We start from the raw sequence: 20,508 nt of genomic DNA on the forward strand, positions 1-20,508 counted from the left end.
CAGAAGTATAGGAAGACAGATTGGATTCTACCCCTCCCACCCCCACCCACGCACACTCTCCAACAAGGAAACACTCTCTGAACCATCCATCCATCCATTCGCTTCCGCTTATCCTTTTCAGGGTCGCGGGGGGCACTGGAGCCTATCCCAGCTGTCATAGGGCGAGAGGCAGGGTACACCCTGGACAGGTCGCCAGTCTGTCGCAGGGCTAACACATAGGGACAGACAACCATTCGCACTCACATTCACACCTAGTGGCAATTTGGATTATCCAATTAACCTATCCCCACAAGTTGCATGTCTTTGGACGGTGGGAGGAAGCCGGAGTACCCGGAGAGAACCCACGCAAACACGGGGAGAACATGCAAACTCCACACAGAAAGACCCCGGCCTGATGATGGAATTGAACTCAGGACCTTCTTGCTGTGCGGCAACAGTGCTAACCACCGTGCCACCGTGCTGCCACTCTCTGAACCAAGAACTGGAAAACATTCCTGACTGGAAACAACTACCTCTGCATTGCACACTTCACACAAATGCAGGAAAAATGCACTCTTCCACATTTCAATAAGACTTTTTATTCAAATGATAATTCTGAAGCATTTTATTTGACTTTTTCCATCTTGTGCTGCTTTACGTTCAACTAAAGATGCAAATACTGTGCTTTCCACTTTATATTTGAAAGTTTAGTTTAGGTTTCTACAGATATAATGTAAAAATCCAATGACTACAGTTATGTAGCCTAAACTATGGGGGGTGCTTCCCAGTCCAATCTGTCGTTTTTACTAACCACAATGTTCTTTTCTTTGCCAAATGATTAACACTTCTCTCCAGTGCCTGTTTCCATATACCTTTTATTCAAAAACTTTTAATTGGGTATTAATAGTTGCTTTTAACCAAAGTATTTCTTTGATATATTTTTAATACACCCACCTTTTTATGTTTTTGGCAAATGATTTGGTATTAACATGCAAATTATCTGCTTTGTTTTATGTTTTGGGACAGTGTGTAAAATGTAGAATTCAATGATTTTGGAAATCTCATAAGCCCACATTTTATTCACAATAGAACATAGAAAGTTTCCATTTATTTCTTTATTTTTTACAGTTGTGCCACAATGGCACACAACTACACTGTATAGAGTGGAATTGTGGATTTGACATCAACCTGAAATGCACACCTCAGATGTCCCTACAGTTCTTGGACATAATATCAAGGCTTAGGGTTGAATGACAACAGCATATAATAAATATGGCCCCTTGAAAGTAACACATCCTGTCTTGTTTTCTCCCATCTACTCGAATGTTTCTAACCCATGAACAGAAAAATCCTGAAACGTTTCAATGATGATTTTGGTTTCTTTGAATTATTGTAGAACACTCTTAAAATCCTGCTCACTGGTAACAATCCTATTGCCCACAGAGCAGAGTATAAATATAAAACTTCTTCACATTTTAAACCAATAATCTATGTGAATATTTTTTCTGATACCCTGTGATTGTTTCTTGTTTATACATTCCTCTTTTAGTTTGGTTTTTTTCATTTTCTTCCCAGTCACTGTGTTGGTTAGTTCCTGTCCAACCTTTGCAAACAGCGAGGGAAACATAAATTTTATAAGTGTAAAAAAAAAAAGATAATAAAAGTATAGAAAACATATTCATAAAAGGTGTAAATTTAAAACCTTTTTAAAAACTTATTGTAGTGTAAAACAAGTGTACACTACTCCTACTTATATATATGTACAGCACAGTCTTGGTGATGCACACCGTGAAGTCCCCACCCCCTCGCCCACGGTTTGCGTAAGCTATTTTATCGCAGATAGTATTTTTGAGTGTATTGAGCTTCCGTAGAAGATCTTGGTTTCTATAGAGACCGTCTCTCATAGCGGCCACCGATCACTTAGCTTGGAACAACTAGAACAGGTAATGATGCCCGAAACACAACGTGTTACGTTTAATAACAGCTAACTTCATCGTTGAAAATATATATATACTGTCTTTTCACTGATTAACCTAAGGTTAGCCAAAAACTACAAAAAGCGATAGCTTTCTACTCACTTAAATCCTGCTACGAGCTAGCTATGCTTTGTAGTCATAAACATGCTGCTTAAACCAAGATTAGGGTTCACATATAACATACGGTGTCCTGTGCGGGAATACAAATCAGCGGGGAAATCGTCGGTGATTCTATCACAGTTGGTTTTACAGTTTTTTAAAATAGTGACTGAAGTCTGTATTTTAGCATCTGCTGATATGCACAAAGTTTTATGTCGTGAATGATAATCACGTCAGCTCTAATTTAATAAACCCCAAACACTAAATTCTCACTGAAAACCTGCCAGTCTCGGAGAGAAACCTACGTGCACAGTCGGTAGCTCGTCTGCTGTTAACACATGCTCTTTCTTTTTTCCTGCTAGAGGACAAAGTGGTCTAAGCTTTGGCGCACAGTGCAATCGGCTGAAAATGTCTTTCCGAGATTTAAGAAGTAAGTGTTGTTTACTGTCTGCTCTTCGCTGTTTGTAGTGACCACTTTTTTGGTTTGTTTGTTTGTTTTAAGAAGATAACTGAGTGAGAAGTTAATTGGAGTTTTATGTTATGTGTCAGATTTCACAGAAATGATGAGGGCCTTGGGATATCCTCGCTTGATCTCTATGGAGAACTTCAGGACTCCAAATTTCTCTCTTGTGGCAGAAATCCTGAAATGGCTTGTGAAGAGGTATGCTTGAGCCTAAAAAAAGTCAAATTGTTTATCTAAATAATACTGCCACTGTTCTGTCCTCCACATTTTTCTGTCTGCATTTGGACACGGCCATGTTAAAGCATCATGGTTCTAGTGGAGGATACTGTGATATATTTTTGCTTTTCTTTGCCTTTTGCACCCTTTCATTCTTTTCATCCTTATAGATATGAACCTCAGAGTGATGTTCCTACTGATGTGGACACAGAAGCTGACAGGATATTCTTCATCAAGGCTGTGGCCCAGTTCATGGTGACGTATTCTTGGAAGTTTTTTATAGACTGTAGAGTTTATTCTTGGCAAATGAACGTCTGTTATTACTGCATCTTAAACAGTGTCTCCTTGTGTTCCAGGCAACAAAGGCTCACATCAAGCTGAACACTAAGCGTCTCTACCAGGCTGACGGCTATGCAGTGAAAGAGATGCTGAAGATCACCTCAGTCCTGTACAGTGCTATGAAAACCAAGCAGATGGCTCTGGGAGACAAAGTTGAGCAGGACAACAGCAAGTTCAAGTTTGACCTTGGCTCTCGGGTGAGGTGCAAACTACGCTGTGTGTAATGTTATGCCAGTTTTACTAAATCCTCAGTCACATACTTTATTTACATTATGAGACTCTCATTCCTGTGGAATTTAAAAAAGAAAATGGGCACTGGGTGACATTTAATTTGGGGAAGTGTTTGAAACCAAGATAAATTAAAGCAAACACCATATATGCAGTGTTTCAGAATGAAACAGCAATTCTTATTTCCTCACCAGAGCCACTTCTGCTAACTGCAGCTGTAAAATGTCTCAGCGATGAGCAAAGTCTACTAAATGTTCTGAGGATGCTGTGTATTCAGATCCCAACAACAAGTATAAAATTGTCAGTGTTAGCACGTTGTCTAATTAATGTGGCTAACACTAATAAATGGCTTTAATCTTATGAACAGCACAGGGCTGTAGGTTGTGTTTTTACATTACCTTTTGTGCTTCAGTGCAGGATAAATTGAGCTTTTTGCATTTACTTGCGTTTATGTTTCTGTTATTATACAATGGAACAACTGTGAATTGGTGACACAGACATGGCTGGTTAAGACTCTATTCACCAGCAGTCACTTCCAAACATTTTCCAAGCTGTTCATCTGCAAAGTATTGTGATAGAATCACCATGCACACAAATGTAAGACAATAGATACTTAGGTTTTGACGTAAACTGAATAATTAATGTTAGAAGCAACAGATTGTCTTAATTTTCCTTAAGATTGAGTCTTAGTACTAAATTGTATCCAGCTCTGACATACAGTGCTGTGCAAAAATCTTTTTTGTACAATTCTAACAAGCTTAATTTTGTGTGACCACCTTTTATTCTTCAACACAGCCTGAACTCCGTTAGCCAAGTTTTCTTCTCATTTCTGAGTAATTCTCAGGAATAGTTCTCCAGGCTTCTTGAAGGACATTCAGTGTTTTTCTTTGAATGTTCACTGTCTTTTGTTTGGTTTTCTGTCCAGACGAGCCCACACTGCTTCAATAATGTTGAGGTCTGGGCTCTGGGAGGGCCAATCCATGGCTAATAAGTGTAATTTGTAGTCCTGTAAATGTGCCTGTCTTTTTCCACATTTCTGTTTTGACAGACAGTGATTTTTGTCTACTGTAGATGTGCTCCTATGCAGTCCAAGATCGAATGACCTATGTATCTGTCGAATGCTGACTGGCTGACAAGTTGGCCAGAAAAGGGAAGGAAGCAACAGGAGGGTTCAAAGGGAATGTGAGAACCGCAAAAAAAACTCTTCAAATATTAAAAAAAAATATATAGTATGAGAAGTACAGACAGCGGCTGTAGTGGACACGTTTCATTGTTTTCAACACTCGGTTTCACTTCAGATTTTTTTATGTTACAACTTCACTCTTCTCCACTGCTGGCTGATGGACCAACAACAGAACAAACAAGAATTGCCTACAGACTAGTTGCACCACATACTTTGTAGGCTGTCTACATCAACAACAAAGCTCTCTGCAGGAGACGGGCCATCCAGGGACATAAATTCAAGAATAGTTCTCCAAGCTCCTCAAAGGACATTCAAAGCTCTGCTTTGGATGCTGGCTGTCTTTTGTTTAGGTTTTCTGGCAAGATGATTCCACACTGCTTCAATAATGTTGAGATACGGGATCTGGGAAGGTCAGTTCATGTCTGATAGTGCTCCTCTGTTTTTCTTCTACACTGGCAGTGTGTTTGAAATCATTGCCATGCTAAAAAGGAAGTCGCTGACAATCAAACGCTTTCCAGATGGTATTGCATGGCAGATCAAAAACTGATGGTTCTTTTCTGTTCCCATTTTACTATAAATATTGACAAGATCCACATCACCACTGGCTGAAATGCAGCCTCCAACCATGACAGAGCCTCTACAGTGTTTTACACATGGCTGTAGACACTGCTGTACCTCTCTCATAACCCCTGAACATATTGGCAGTGATTCGCTTCATAAGACGTGTTGTCACTAATTTTTAGTGCAGGTCTTGTGTAATTTGTTATGCTTCAGCCTTTTCTTACTGAAGCTTTGGTAAACGATAGCTGCATTACTGAAAGGTCTCAGGTCTTGTATCATGTCTTTGCTGGATTTTCTTTTGTTTTATTCCTTAAGGACATAACTTTCAGACACTGTGCACCTTTTTTGGCCTAAATTATTTTTTTAGGCCTGTTGGCCTGGTTTCCTTAGATATGGCACATTTTCAACTAATAGTTCTTTTGTTGTTGCAAAAATAATTTTTTATGCCTGTCAAACAGTGTTTTTGTCTTTGACATTTTTTGTATTAAATTTTGCGACAGACTCTTAGTTATAAAGGTCTCAAGACCACTTTTGAAAATCCTAACAAGGGCTGGCTTCTTGGTAATAAAGCATATTTTTAAATGAAGGGTGGCTTTTGCACAGCTCTGTATACGGATGTATATCCAACACTTTAACCTGTGCTTTTCGTCCCACATCCTATGCACCGTCCCGCAAAAATAACAAGAGTACAAGTATAAATAGAAACAAGGATGTTTCTGCAGTGTGTGCTCTACAAGACTATAAATCAAGCTGTACAATAACCAGGTGGTATCTTTAATCTACACAAACCATATTATTTACTTTTTAATCTTTGCTTTATATCATTTAAAACATTGTTTTTACATGGAGATAGCTTTTTCTACGTGTTTGTTATTTTTTATTTTTAAAAATCAATATTATAGTAAATCCTTGGTAGAGGAAAAAACTTTCTGATTAGCTCTCACGTTGTCTTTATTCTAGATTTCAGATCTTAAAGCAGCTCGGCAGCTGGCGTCCGAGGTCACGTCCAAAGGAGCATCCTTATATGACTTACTGGGGAAGGAGGTGGACTTAAGGGTAAGGGGAAAACATGGATATGATTTTAAGAAACGGTGACTAACTTAACTAACATTTTAATGTTCAGCTGTTCAAATCTGAGTGCTGGTGAGCTCAGTAACATTTTTTAAATTTTTTTACAGTAAATATAATTTCAGATGAACGTAGTTGTACAATTATAGGGCTGTCTCTTTGAAAGACATCATTCAGTAGCACAGGGGTTTACTTTGCTGTCTTTATTTTCACTTTGCTCACAGGAAATGAGAAGTGCAGCCATTGCCAGACCTCTGGAGATCATTGAGACTGAAAAGGCCCTGAGAGCTGCCATCAAGGAGGTTTTGGTCTGTAATTTTGGTAGCAGATTTCAAAATTCACAGGGGACATGCTTATACCTCCCAAGTACCGTAATACTGACTTTGTTGCTATGTCTTTGTGTTAAAGAAAAGTGTGGATAAGACCAAAGACATGCTGAATAACGTTGTTTCCGATGAGGCCACTCTGGATGGCAAGATAGAAAAGAAGAAGCAGGAGTTGGAGAGGAATCGGAAGAGGCTCCAGACCCTGCAGAGTGTCAGGTGGGTATGAAGTTTTCTCTCCTCAACTAAAAACAAGTCATTAAACAAAACTTAGACAAACAGGTTATTGTTCTTCCTTAACCTCTTAGACCAGCGTTCATGGATGAATACGAGAAGATCGAGGAAGATCTGCAGAAACACTATGAGACCTACGTGGAGAAGTTCAGAAACCTCTCCTTTCTGGAGTCTCAGCTTAATGAGTACCACAGACTGGAACAGGAGAGGTTTGAGGTGCGTGAATATACAATATGCAAAGCATTTTTTCTCAAATGTTCTACAAATGAATGTCCCATAAAATTGTATGACTAACATTCATACAATTTGTCCCAGTCATGCACATGCAAACTTTATGTCTGTGTTATTTTCTTTCTCCGCTGCAGGAAGCTGAAAACACTCTGAGGTTAATGCAGAGCAAACTGAGAGAAGAGGAAAGGGAGCTGATGAAGAGTTCCTGTAAGATAAACAAACACAGAGTTAAAGACAAAAACCTGTCGCACAATCCCATCCAAACCTTTCTATAACTTTTCACACTACTTTCACACGATATGTCGTCTACAGTGAAAGACGAGGACTCGGACATAGACGTTCCCGAGGATGAAGGTTCAGACAGTGACATGGAGGAATTGCGTCCCGCTAAGCCACATCTCACACGAAATGGCCTCATGACAGGTATGCAGACTGGGGATAGCCACATCCATGTTATGATCAATTCTCACCTGCATAAAGTGAAGCCATTATTTAAGTAGATGGTCTGGTTGTTTACTGTGTCTAAGTGCTTTCTATCAAACATCACACACATTCATGCTGCAGTGTTTAATGTAGACACTGATTGGTTCTCAAAAAACCAAAGAACATCAAGCCATGCAATAACAACACCTTTCACGTTCCTTGAACATTGCCTCCTTGTGTCCCTCCTTTAGGCAGAGGAGCACGTTTCATCGGGAACATGCAGGGTGGTGACAGTGATGAGGTTAGTAATCTTTTAACTTCCTTGGTTTCTTTTTCTCCTCTTTTGCTGAGCTATACTTGAGTTCTTTTGTGTTGATTTTGGCTTGCAGGTGTCCCAGATGGTGCTCACTGCTCATGACTTGCACTTTAACCTTTATCTGTCATTTCTAGCTGATTCTCCTGTTCAATCTCTGATCAGTTTCTTCCCCGTTTTCGGTTTCCAACTTGTTATCTAAGGCCCTTTTAGCTGTTTCCAGAACATCATTCCCCCATAAGAAAAAACACCGGAAAGGAAAGGTTTGTGCCGGACCAAGATCTAGTTCACTCCCCTTTTCCTCTTCGTGCATCTAAAAGAAAAATCCATTCTCAAATCCTCATACAGTAGGGAATATCCCACATGACATAGCCTGATGATTATGTTCAAGCTACTCCAGACAGAAAAGCAGAAGTGGGTCCAAAGCCTTTGTAAAGCCCTTTTTTAAACATTTATTTCTGTTATTTCCATTACCAGTCTTGTGATTTCATTGTACACTGATGTAGCTACAGGCATAGAACTGTTTCTCATCCAGAGAAGATTTTAACCATTTCATTTTTTAACTATGATGGTGTTTCTGAGTTGGATTACAGGGTGGATTTTTCATGTACTGCAGGAGCTCCCTTTAAACGAGTCATGGACGTGGTTATGCCCCCCCACACCCAAATCCCTTTTCTGATGAACATAGCGATTTCTGTTGTGGTTTCACGTTTTGTGTTGGAAATATTTTCAGTCGTGCATTGGACTGGACTCTAATTGTTGTGGTCATTATTCACTGCTGTTCCCAGACTGAAGATAGTGAGATTGATGTGGACGAGGATGATGAGGAAGATGACGAAGGTGAGGAGGAGGAGAGCAAGGATTTGGAGGACGAGAGCTTGGAGGACCCCATATCCAGGGGTCCTCGACCCTCAAGAGGGGGTATGAGGCCCCCCCTGCTTGAGGAAAGTGACAATGACTTCTGAATAAAGAACACTCACACATGATGAGCTCCAGCTAGTTTTTATTCCAGCTCTAGTTAGACCGTCCAAGAAATATGCATTATTGTTTCACAGCGTGCTGTTTTTGAAACTTAATTGTCAATATAGTTCATGTTCTTTGATATTTGAGTAAAATATTTGTCATAATAAAATATTAAATATTTTATTTTAACATGTCCTCTGTGTGTTGTGACATTTTATTATTCTCTGAGAGAGTCAACCATATTTTGAAATTTTATACTTTATATGGCACAACATTTGAGTAGTTTTCACACCTCTGTAGCCATTAAATAAATGACTTACTAGTGGTGAAGAATCTTTTAGGTTTTTTTTAGTTTATGTGCTCAAAATATGACAAAAAATAGACATATAGGGATAAATGAAAGGTGGAGAAAAAAAGAAACTGTTGCAATTCTGAAGATTTGCAGCAGTCAGTGCTTGATATAAGTATGTAAGGTCCATTGATTACCTACAGTGATGCAAAGTGTGGTGAGGTGGATTAAAAAACAAACCTCATTTACCCTGGACATTAAAGACAAAGCTAAGATGGCCACAGTCAAATGATAAAACTGGGTTTACCTGTATTAGCCAACTGGCTGATCTGCACCATGGCTGCAGTGATCATGGAGATGCTTGGCTACAAGATGAACAGCCACAAAGAGTAGTATCCTCCATAGAGAAGGAGACTAGAGGCCAAGATCAAGGTAGCACAGAGGGAAGTTAACCAACTATCAGAGCTGAAGAAAGGGGTGTCTAAGACGTGGCTGCACAAATAAACCAGCTGCTAGTAGATGACACACACCCGGAATGGCTAACTGAAGGCCAGACAGTTCTGATCCCCGAGCATCCCTAGAAGAGGCCGGTTTCATCCAACTACTGGAAAAAACCTGCCTCAGTATGACATGGAAGCTCCTGTCAGGCATCATAACAGCTGAGAAGAACAGGCTTGTGGATCAATACATGAGCAGGGCACAGAAAGGAACTGGCAGTAATACCAGAGGGGCAAAACAGACAGATACAGAACAGCCGCTTGAGACTGCAAGACCAGACTGACCCACCTGTGCACTGTCTGGATTAACTACAAGAAGGCCTATCACTCAGTGCCCCACACATGGATCATGGAATTCCTAGAAGCGTACAATATCAACAGGACTCTAAGAGCATTCCTCAGGAACTCATTGGGAATGCGGCAAAAGACACTAGAGGCCAACTTCAAGCCTCTAGCAAAAGCAGCCATCAAGTCATAACTATGGATACCAACTATGGAATGGAGCAATTGGAGATGGATTGCTATGCTGAGTGACAGCAACATCAGGAAGGAGCACAACACAAGAAGCTTGAAAACTACCAAGGGCTGAGCTTGAGAAGATGTGGAAAGTGAAGGCATCAGTGATCCTAGTGGTAATCGGAGCACTTGGTGCAGCGACCAACAAGCTATGTGACTGGCCCCAGCAGATCCCAGGTACAACATCAGAGATCTCTTTCCAGAGGAGTGCAGTCCTAGGAACAGCTAAGATACTGTGTAGGATCCTCAAGCTCCCAGAGGACCCAAGCTTGAAGGATTGAGACCACCAGCAGGGGCCAGAGGGGGATTGTTTTGTTTTGGTTTTTTGCTGGTTTTTTTGGATACATATAAATTCAGTATTTCCAGGTGTTATCGTAAATTTCGTGTTAGCTTCTCAAAATGTAAACATACTAGATTTTTAAAAAAAATAATAACAAGAATTTTTAAGTTACAAACTGTAGTTATTTATTTATTGTGGTGGAAACGAGCTTCCATATATTCCCGCCACCGGAAAAAACAAATGAATGTATAAAATAAAAGAATTTTTAACAATCTAGTAATTGGGTTATTTCTCAAAATTAGTATCTTGAAATTTCAATTTATATAATTAAAAAAAACTTGCTTCCATACTCATGACCATACTGAAATGTGTGTTTAATCATTTTGAAGTTTAACAAAGAATTAACAAAAACACATGTTTACTATTTTCTACAGTCCTAGCTGTTTACAGTATAATTGTGCTGCGTAACGTCATCAGTGAGCGCGCTGGTTTTCGGAGAGGAGGTGGCGGATGCCGCTTCGAAATAACAGTAAACTGTCGTCTACCTACGACCTGGTTCTTCTTTCATTACTGGTATGAAACCACGTTTATAATTAACTTAACGTATGTCATTGGGAATGTCTTATCAGCTAAAATTTGGCTAAGTAACAGAGGAAACGGGAATGTAGTTGATAGCCAAACAAGTCTGGCGCATCCTCAAGCCAACTGCAGCTAGCTGATGCTAACTAGCTGTACTGACAGGCAAACTGCAACCATTTCAATGATTGTGGAGATTAAAGTATGCATTGCCGTTTTCAGGCCAAAGTATAGCTAATTAAGTTAACTATTTACACGAACTGTGTGTTATGTAACCTACGATCCAGCTGAAGATAAATGTTAAGGTCCTGAAAGAGCTCCTGCGCATTGCCTGTCATGTAAACGTTCTATAAATGAACAATATATCCGTTGATAAATGCCTCGAGAATGTGTTTTTTTATTGTGTTGCATTCAAAATAAAAAGTCTGGCTCAATATTGTGCGTCAGTATTGAAACGTTTCTTAGTCTTATCTTGGCCCTCTTGTCTTGGCTTGTCCCTCAGTTGAAAAACAGCTGTTGGGATGCCAAAGAAATTCCAGGGTGAGAACTCCAAGGCGGCCACGGCCAGAGCCCGAAAAGCTGAGGCTAAGGCGGTGGCAGACGCCCGCAAGAAGCAGCAAGAAGAAGATGCTCTCTGGCAGGAAACTGACAAGCATGTACTCAAAAAAGAGCAAAGGAAGGTAAGCTCTTTCTTTAGCCAGGTGTGAAGTACAATTTCATCTTCAATGTACTTGAAGATATATATACTTGAATATATATATGTATATATATATGTGTATATATGTATGTATGTGTGTGTGTGTGTGTGTATATATATATATATATATATATATATATATATATATATATATACATATATATATATATATATATATATATATATATATATATATATGAGAGAGAGAGAGAGAGAGAGAGAGATAAGATAGAACTTTATTAATCCCTCGGGTGGGTTCCTCTGGGAAATTCGATTTCCAAAAAAGCACAGCACCGACAGAAGTTACAGTTACAGAATGTTATATATATATATATACACACATACACACACACATATATAAATACAGAGACAAATATAAATAAAATATACAAAGGGGATAAATAGAATAAATGGGAATAAAAAATAAAAATACAAGTGAATTGCACATTTCAAGTATTGAGTCTATTGCACTGTTGACTATTTACAAAAAGTATTCCACAAGGTAGTGAACAGTGAGGTGAAGAGGCACTACAGCTTAGTTGTTCCCCCCTCCTTTGTCCTCCTGTTTCCCCTCCCTCTCCCCTCCAGAGAGGAGTTAAACAGTCTGATGGCGTGTGGGACAAAGGAGTTTTTAAGTCTGTTAGTTCTTGTCTTGGGGAGAAGCAACCTGTCACTGAACAGACTCTTCTGGTTGTTTATGGCCGTGTGCAGAGGATGCCCAGCATTGTTCATAATGTCCATCAGTTTCTTTAATGTCCTTTTCTCTGCCACTGTCACCAGAGTGTCCAGCTTCATGCCGACCACAGAGCTAGCCTTCCTGATCAGTTTCTCCAGCCTGGATGAGTCCTTCTTTGCTGTGCTGCTCCCCCAGCACACCACAGCATAGAAAAGTACTCCAGCAACCACCGACTGGTAAAACATCCGCAGGAGCTTCCTGCAGATTTTAAAAGACCTCAGCCTCCTGAGGAAGTACAGTCGGCTTTGGGCTTTTTTTATACAGGTGCTCTGTGTTGCATGACCAGTCCAGTTTATTGTCCACCCACAGCCCGAGGTACTTGTACTTGTTGACCACCTCCACCTCCTCCCCCTCTATCTGAACCGGCAGTGGACCTGCTCTAGACCTCCCGAAGTCCACAACCAGTTCCTTAGTCTTTGAGGTGTTGAGTTGCAGGTGGTTTGTGTGACTCCATGCGACAAAGTTCCTCACCAGACTTCTGTACTCCTCTTCCTGATCATCCCAGATACACCCCATGATGGCCGTGTCATCTGCAAACTTCTGAATATGGCATAATTCAGAGTTGTAGCAGAAGTCAGAGGTGTACAGGGTGAAGAGAAGAGGGGACAGCACAGTTCCCTGTGGTGCTCCTGTGCTGCTGACCACAGTGTCAGACGTGATGTCCTTCAGCCTGACGTACTGTGGTCTGTCGGTGAGGTAGTCGGAGATCCAAGCCACCAGGCAGGGGTCCACCTCCATCCTGTTCAGTTTTTCCTGAAGCATACAGGGCCGGATGGTATTAAAGGCACTGGAAAAGTCAAGAAACAGGATCCTGACCGTGCCTTTTCCCCCATCCAGGTGTGAGTGGGCTCTGTGTAGGAGGTACAGGATGGCATCCTCCACTCCGACACCCGCCTTGTATGCAAACTGTAGTGGGTCCTGGGCATGTTGTACCTGTGGTCGGAGGAGGTTGAGGAAGAGCCGCTCTAGAGTCTTCATAAGATGTGACGTCAGTGCCACCGGTCGGAAGTCATTCAGCTCATTGGGCCGGTTCCTTTTGGGGACCGGGACGATGCAGGATGTCTTCCATAGGGCGGGCACTCTCCCCAGTCGCAGACTGAGGTTGAAGACTCGTTGTAGCGGCTCCCCAAGTTCAGCAGCACACGCCTTTAGCATCCTAGGACACACCTTGTCTGGGCTTGCTGCCTTTCTGGAGCGAAGCTTCCTCAGTTGTCTCCTGACCTGATCCACTGTGACACTGGGAGATATTTGGGAGGAGGGGAGGGGGGGAGATGTCTTGCTGCTGAAAGAGGGATTGGAGGAGGGGGGTGTCATGGTGTCAGGAAGGGGGGAAGCGAGGGAGGTAGGAGAGTGGGGAGAGGACTCTGTAGTGAAGGTGAGGGTGGGGGGGGTTGTGGGCTGGTCAAACCTGTTGAAGAAGTTGTTGAGTTCGTTTGCCTTCTCCACAGTCCCCCCCACTGTGCTGTTCTTGGTGTTGTGGCCTGTGATGGTTTTCACACCATTCCAGACCTCCCTCATATTGTTCCTCTCCAACTTCTGCTCCGCCTTCCTGCTGTAGGTGTCCTTTGCTTCCCTCAGGCAGCGTTTCACCTCCCGCTGTGCTGCTTTCATCTCCTCCTTCACTTTGCTCCTGAAAGCCTTCTTCTTCATGTTGAGGACAGGTTTGACTTCCTGTGTTACCCACGGTTTGTTATTAGGATAACACCGTACCGTCTTAGCAGGGGCGACTGTGTCCACACAAAAGTTGAGGTAGTCTGTAAGGCAGTGTGTCGCCCCCTCTATGTCCTCACCATGTGGGCTCAGGAGCACATCCCAGTCTGTGGTGTCATAGCAGTCTCTCAGAGCATATATATATATATATATATATATATATGTGTGTGTGTGTGTATGTATGTGTGTGTGTATGTATATGTATATATGAATATGAGAGCAGCTGAAAGAAGTTAGCACTGACAAACTAACCAATCCCAACCAGTACGTATTTCTTTAACTATCCCATAGCACCTTGACTAGATGCTTTTGGCAGCCATCCATTATCTTCTGTCTGGATATTTGATTACTCTTCTTGGAAAAGTGGTAGAATAAGACTCTACCAAGACTTCATTTAAATCGGATGGGTTCCTGGCAACCACCCTACCTACTTCTAAGCATACTTTGCAAATTTTCAGTAAATTTGTAGTTCACATATTTACTGAAAATGTGTTTAATGATAGCCTGCGTTACCAATTCCAAAACCAGCATTGATGCGTGTTTAGAATCATTGTGCTTTTGGAAGACTCAACTGTGTCCAAGTTTGAACCATCTAGTTGATGATTTGACATTAAGTTAAAGAATTTGAAGGTAGTCCTCCTTTTTAGTCATTGTGCAGTGTACCAGTACCACTAGCAACAAAATAGCCCATGAGGATTATGCTACCACCACCATTATTGATAGTTGTTACAATGTTCTTAGGTTTGAAAGCCTCACCTTTACTCGTCCAAACACACTTCTTGTCACTGTGACCAAATAATTCCATCTTTGTCTCAGCTGACTTTTCTCCAGAGGGCTTTGGCTTGTTCTTGTGGGCAGCTTCAGTCAAATTTGAGGGTGATGATTTTGTAACCTGGGCTTCTTTCTTTGTTGATACCTTCTCAGTCCATGGTGATATAAAACTTGCTTCGCTGTGGACAGTGACACTGTGGCGCTTCAGCAGTTTACAGGCTTAGTTTCTGAGTTGTTCCTGAACATCCTAAACCAATTTGCTGTCATCCCAGGATGACACTTTGGGTGTTCTTCCAGACTTTGATAAAGAAGTGACAAATCTGAATAACTTGTACACAACTTGTACAGCTGTTTAAACCGGTGATCCTGGAATCTGTAGTTGTTTGGAAATGTCTCCAAGTGAACTTTCCAACTTGTGTTAATATACAGCTCTCCTTCTTAGATCTTCACGGAGTTCTTTGGCTTTTCCATTTGTTCTGAGTATTGGTCAATCCAGTTAGTACTGTCAAACAAATCCTTTTTATGCTGGTAAAAAGAAATTAGCAGTTGTAGTCAAAGATTATCTAGTTAATAGGCCTTGATTGGGTATATATAAAACAGTTAGTGCATCTGCATGTGTTCAGGCAGTGGTACTTGACTTACTATGTGAAAAAAAGCTGTGTGTTATGTTTGCTTTAGTAGAGATTATCAGGCATTACTCTGCACTGCTTCACATCATGTCATACATAGACATGTACTGACTAGACTGGAGAGACATGTGTCCGGGGATTTATTTAGTCATTTCTTTTTCAAACTCATTGTGCTCTGTACAGACAGTACATGTATGGTTGTGATCTAATCTCATGCGCCTTAATACATGTAGTGACCAAAATAACCAAATCTTTAAGCACAGAAGAGCAGTGAGTCTTTTCTCTCAGATACTTTTTCTGATGTTGCAGGATGACAAGGAGAAAAAGAGGCTGGAACTCCTTGAGAGGAAAAAGGAAAATCAGCGACTTCTCGATGAGGAGAATGCTAGACTGAAAGGCAGGTCCCAGCAGGGCGCTGGATCTGGTGGGAAAGTGACTCGTGCACAGATCGAGGAGACGCTTCGCAATGAGCAGCAGCAGCAAGAGCAGGACCAGCTCAATCCGAAAGGTTGAGCACATTTTGAAGACAAGCATGTGCTTGTAGAGTAATAAAATCGTCATAAGATTCATAGATGATCTAGATTTGTAATTGTGCCATGTTTAAATTTCTTCCCACAGAGAAAAGCCACCTGGAAACTCCATTGGAGGAGAATGTGAACAGAGTTATCCCTGAAGAAGGAACCGTGGAAGCCAGAACAATAGAAGATGCCATCGCTGTTCTCAGGTATTAATTATGTCCAGAAGTGGGAAAAGTACAGATATTCTGTAATTAAGTAGAAGTACAGATACTAGTATTAAAAAATACTCCAGTAAAAGTTGAAGTACCGGTTAAACTTCTTTACTCAAGTAAAACTAAAAAAGTACAGGCTTCGAAATGTACTCAAAGTAAAAAAGGTAAAAGTAGCTCCTTAAAGAACACTTCTACCATCTACTTTTATACAAAGCTAACTGAACCTTGTTCTGCATTAATGTGACAATAAAATAATATTAGTATGTAGGAAAACAAACTTAATTTTAGTCTAAATTTTAGTTCTAATAAAGGTATTCCGCTCAAATCAGTTAAGTAGAACATCAGGAGAGAAAAAGAGGAAAAATTTTAGAGGGTGACTTTGCTTCAAACAGGAAGAGCAGGTAGAGGTTAAAGTAGATCCAGCAGGTTGGGGAACCCTGGAATTGTTTATAGAAAAATAATTTCTACACACCTTACACACCTGATGTTTCATGAGTTGTCCTGACTGATTCTCATCCTCTACACTGACAGTATTCTGTTTACGCTGTCGCTATATTAGACGCAACTTACGGACACCTGCAGTCACTCTGCTGTTGTGGCAAAAAAGAAATAAAAACACAACCCACTTTAACCCCGGACTACTGAACACAGTTTTGCCTCTTTCGTCTCTTTTTATGTGACATCCTTTGGTGATTAATAAACGAACTAGTGCTGTCAGCGTTAATCTGGCTAAAATGACGTTAACGCCATAACCGCATTAACGCAGCAAATCTCCGTTAGCGCGGATCGCCCCGTGCGTGAGGCTGCACGGCCCTAATGCGTTAACGAGCTCGTTAACGTATTAGGGCCGTGCAGCCTCACGCACGGGGCGATCTGCGCTAACTCGATAACAGAGATTTGCTGCATTAATGCGGTTATGGCGTTAACGTCATTTTAGCCAGATTAACGCTGACAGCACTAAAACGAACATGACTGCCTTTCATGTGTTTAGGTTCAAATCGGTTTGATATTTCGAGGCCTTCAGTGATGTGTAATAATAACTCTCCTCAAATGCTTTAAAGCAAAAGTAATGAGCCTGTTTTAAAAATGTAAGGAGTAGAAAAAACAGGTACCTGAAAATTCAACTTAAGCACAGTAACAACGTATATGTACTAACCCTACCTAACCCTAACCTCTGATTATGCGTGAGGCTTCCTGTTGTACTTGTGCAAATGTTAACAATACACAATCACTCAGTGTGTCTTCCTGTGTTTCAGCGTGGGGCCCGAGGACCTGGACCGTCACCCGGAGCGCAGGATGAAAGCGGCATTTGCCGCTTACGAGCAAGAAAACATGCCTCGTCTAAAACAGGAGAATCCCAACATGAGATTGTCACAACTGAAACAGCAATTGAAGAAAGAATGGGCAAAAGCACCAGAAAACCCCCTCAACCAGCGCTTTTCCACCTACAACACAAAGTGAAATCGTGTTCACTAATGAAAACTGTCTGCCTATACACACTGGGGACTTCCATTGAAAAATTAAATAATTTCTTTGGGGGAAAAAATGAGTTCTGCTGACGAGAGCTTCACCGTTATCAGTCTCTCCAGTGCCACAGGACCTGACTTATTTTTTCATTCACTAACGAGGAGAGACTCATCATGACCCATCAAATAAAAACTGATCCTCATGTTTGTGCACACAGCCTCTAATGAGGCATCTCAGCATCTAATAAATGTAACTGCTTTTCTCTCTCTCTCTCTCTCTCTTTTTCCCCCTAGCACTCCTGGCAAGGTGGGAAGCCAGATGTTTTGAGAATAACTTATTAAAGTTCACTGCTCAATCATCAATATCTGTCATTCTTTGTAAATGCAGTTCATACTGTTAGGAGGCACATACGTTGTTCCATATGCTGAAGTTGAATGCTTTTTGGCAAGTGCTGTTGTGCAATACATATAAACGTCAGAGAGCTGATATTTGACCTCACTGAGATGTCGAGTTCTAGTTTTGTACTCGCCAATGACGAGTACATTCTTTGGGAATTAGATTTTTTTTTCTTTCTTTGCGTTGGAAAGTGACTCACCAGATTCTTCAGAATCTAGTGTATCAAAGTTTCCACGTATGTGGGTATGACGAGGTCTCACTGCTGTAAATTTTATAATCGGTTGGAATGTCCGTGTTCCCTCCAGCATTTTGTGACCACATGAGCTTGTTTGGCCATGAATCCTTCAGGTGGACTTTAAGCAGGGCTTGGAGGGTGGAGTATCAAAAAATGTCTTATCTGTACTGTCCGCAGCTGTCACCAAGTGGGTATAATCTCAGCCTTAGTATTGAGGTGTCTACAGATTAAGAGACCCCTGAATACAAGATAAGATAATGCAGTGAAAAGTACTTTATCCCAAAGATGGGAAATTCCGGTGTTAGAGCAGCTGAACTATCAAAGGTGCATAGACAGGAAGTGAGATTTCTACCACAATATCCCCACTGTGGTTCAGATGTGTAAGAACACGGCCTGACTTTGCATTTGCTAAAAACCTACAGGATGGTGAAGTGGTTACAGAGATCAACTGTAATAACGCCCGCTTACTCCACATGCTATCTTTTTTTGGCTCTGTGATACACGACCAGAATGAGGAGTGGCTATTGCACCATCACATACAGCACCAATCTAATGGCAAAATGTTGAAACATTGTTATGTTGACACAAGGATGGTGTCTTCACTGGCTATTCAGCTTTACCGCATGTAATGTTTAACTGGTTGTTGCTTTTATTTTCAGGCGTCTATCGCATTGCTTCGATTGTAACTGCTGAGAGTCAGACTGCTGTTGGTTAAGTTTTTTTTTTTTTAAATCTAGGTTGGAGCAGTGTCAGACTGCTCCAACCTAGCAGTCTGACAGTCTGATAAGGGAGAGACATTAGAGGAGTGACATGCATTAAAGTTTCAACCAGCTGGGAATCAAATGGGAGTAAGTGTTCAATGTGTACCCATTTGGTATGTAGCCTAAACACTCACTTGGAGTAGCTCCTTATGCCCCTCCAGGTGAGCTAATAGAAGGAAAAGAACATTAGCCAGTTGTCTACCAGGCTGAAAGTTGCTCAAAAAAAATTATTGGTACTTTTAATATTATCTAATAAGACTGAGATATAGAATTTAGTCATTTTTTTAAACCTCCTCAGACTTTGGTCAACAGCGGGTGCATCCCTTATCTATTCTGCCAGACCTGTTGGCTGGAAGCCAGCAATGACTTATTCTTTCTTTTACAGAAGAGAGAGTCTGTTGTGACCCCTGAAAGCAGAAGCCTCAAGTTATCATCAAACATGTAGAGCTGTGTTGGTGCGAATATTGTGGCCTCATGCTCATGTGTGTATGTAACTGATGCAGTTTTGCTTTTAGTCATCATTTACAAACCTTCTTTTCAAATAAGTCGTTTAAAATGCAGAACAGCAATGGCGTGTGCAGAGGGGCCTCTGGTAGTGCCAATACAGCTTCAATTTATTATTAATTAATTCCCAGAGGAGTTTCTACTGTCCAAGTTTTCTCCACTTTATCTCCTTCATAATCTCTTAGTTTTTTGCATATTTGTCACATTTGTCACATTTCTTCTTAACCGGAGAAAATACAAAATGTTTTTAATCCTGGCCTGATTTCTGTCAGACCTGTTAAATTAAGAACTAACTTAAATAGAACCTGTCTGACAAAGTGAAGCAGGCTAAAAAAGGTCAAAAATCAACACATCATGCCATGAGGCATGCAGGGGTGGGGAAACTCTCAAGGGCCGGTGTCCTGCAGGTTTCAGATGTGTCCTTGATCCAACACAGCAGATTTAAATGGCTAAGTTACCTCCTCAACATGTCTTGAAGTTCTCCAGAGGCCTGGTAATGAACTAATCATTTGATTCAGGTGTGGTGACCCAGGGTGATATCTAAAACCTGCAGGACACCAGCCCTTGAGGCCTGGAGTTCACCACCTCTGATCTAAGGAAACCCCTGAGAAACAAAGTCACTGTCATCTATCAGTCTGGAAAGAATTGCAAAGACTTAGTTAAGGTCGGAGTTCATGATTCAACAATAAGAAACAGACTGGGCAAACATGACATCCACGGGAGAGTTCAAGGAGAAAACCACTGCTGACCGAAAAGAACACAAAGTTTCATCTCACATTTGCCAGAAAACATCTGGATCATCCCCGAGACTTTTGGGAAAATGTTGTGTGGTCTGACGAGACAAAAGTTGAACTTTTTGGAAGGTTAGAGTCCCGCTACATCTGACATAAAGCTAACACAGCATTTTCTAAAAAGAACATAAAACCACCATGGTGGTGGTGACTTAAATCAGACGGAAGCGCTTTGGCAAGACCTTAAAAGACTATGGAGGATTTTCATGGTTGGAAATCGTCCAATGTGCCTGAATTTAAACAATTCTGCAAAGACGAGTGGGCCAAAATTCCTCCACAGTGATGTGAATGGTTCATTGCCAATCACTTGATTGGAGTTCTTGC

General features: G+C 41.1%; 2 protein-coding genes across 2 annotated transcripts; both read left to right on the forward strand.

Moving 5' to 3' along the window:
- Nucleotides 1–1,822: 1,822 nt before the first annotated feature.
- Nucleotides 1,823–8,793, forward strand: cluap1 (clusterin associated protein 1). The gene is made up of 13 exons (XM_082505571.1): nt 1,823–1,922; nt 2,417–2,484; nt 2,604–2,715; nt 2,904–2,988; nt 3,090–3,269; nt 6,005–6,100; nt 6,337–6,420; nt 6,521–6,654; nt 6,744–6,885; nt 7,035–7,107; nt 7,213–7,323; nt 7,575–7,624; nt 8,425–8,793. The coding sequence occupies exons 2-13, from the start codon at nt 2,463–2,465 to the stop codon at nt 8,599–8,601; spliced, it is 1,266 nt and encodes a 421-aa protein (XP_082361697.1). The 5' UTR covers nt 1,823–1,922; nt 2,417–2,462; the 3' UTR covers nt 8,602–8,793.
- A 1,838-nt stretch (nt 8,794–10,631) lies between these two features.
- ccdc124 (coiled-coil domain containing 124) lies at nt 10,632–17,859 on the forward strand. Its single transcript, XM_082506196.1, has 5 exons — nt 10,632–10,754; nt 11,260–11,437; nt 15,610–15,808; nt 15,919–16,024; nt 17,287–17,859. The coding sequence occupies exons 2-5, from the start codon at nt 11,279–11,281 to the stop codon at nt 17,489–17,491; spliced, it is 669 nt and encodes a 222-aa protein (XP_082362322.1). The 5' UTR covers nt 10,632–10,754; nt 11,260–11,278; the 3' UTR covers nt 17,492–17,859.
- The last annotated feature ends 2,649 nt before the right edge of the window (nt 17,860–20,508 follow it).

The sequence above is a fragment of the Aulonocara stuartgranti genome (genome assembly GCF_965226115.1).
Source record: "Aulonocara stuartgranti genome assembly, chromosome: 15".
Lineage (NCBI taxonomy): Eukaryota > Metazoa > Chordata > Actinopteri > Cichliformes > Cichlidae > Aulonocara > Aulonocara stuartgranti.

What these genes read in the sequence shown, in the direction of transcription:
- ccdc124 (XM_082506196.1), top strand. Translation starts at nt 11,279, where the DNA reads ATGCCAAAGAAATTCCAGGGTGAGAACTCCAAGGCGGCCACGGCCAGA. An exon ending in TCAAAAAAGAGCAAAGGAAG is followed by an intron (nt 11,438 to 15,609) that starts GTAAGCTCTTTC and finishes CTGATGTTGCAG; the next exon opens with GATGACAAGGAGAAAAAGAG. An exon ending in GGACCAGCTCAATCCGAAAG is followed by an intron (nt 15,809 to 15,918) that starts GTTGAGCACATT and finishes TTCTTCCCACAG; the next exon opens with AGAAAAGCCACCTGGAAACT.
- cluap1 (XM_082505571.1), top strand. Translation starts at nt 2,463, where the DNA reads ATGTCTTTCCGAGATTTAAGAA. An exon ending in AGGCTGTGGCCCAGTTCATG is followed by an intron (nt 2,989 to 3,089) that starts GTGACGTATTCT and finishes CTTGTGTTCCAG; the next exon opens with GCAACAAAGGCTCACATCAA. An exon ending in GGAGCTGATGAAGAGTTCCT is followed by an intron (nt 7,108 to 7,212) that starts GTAAGATAAACA and finishes TGTCGTCTACAG; the next exon opens with TGAAAGACGAGGACTCGGAC.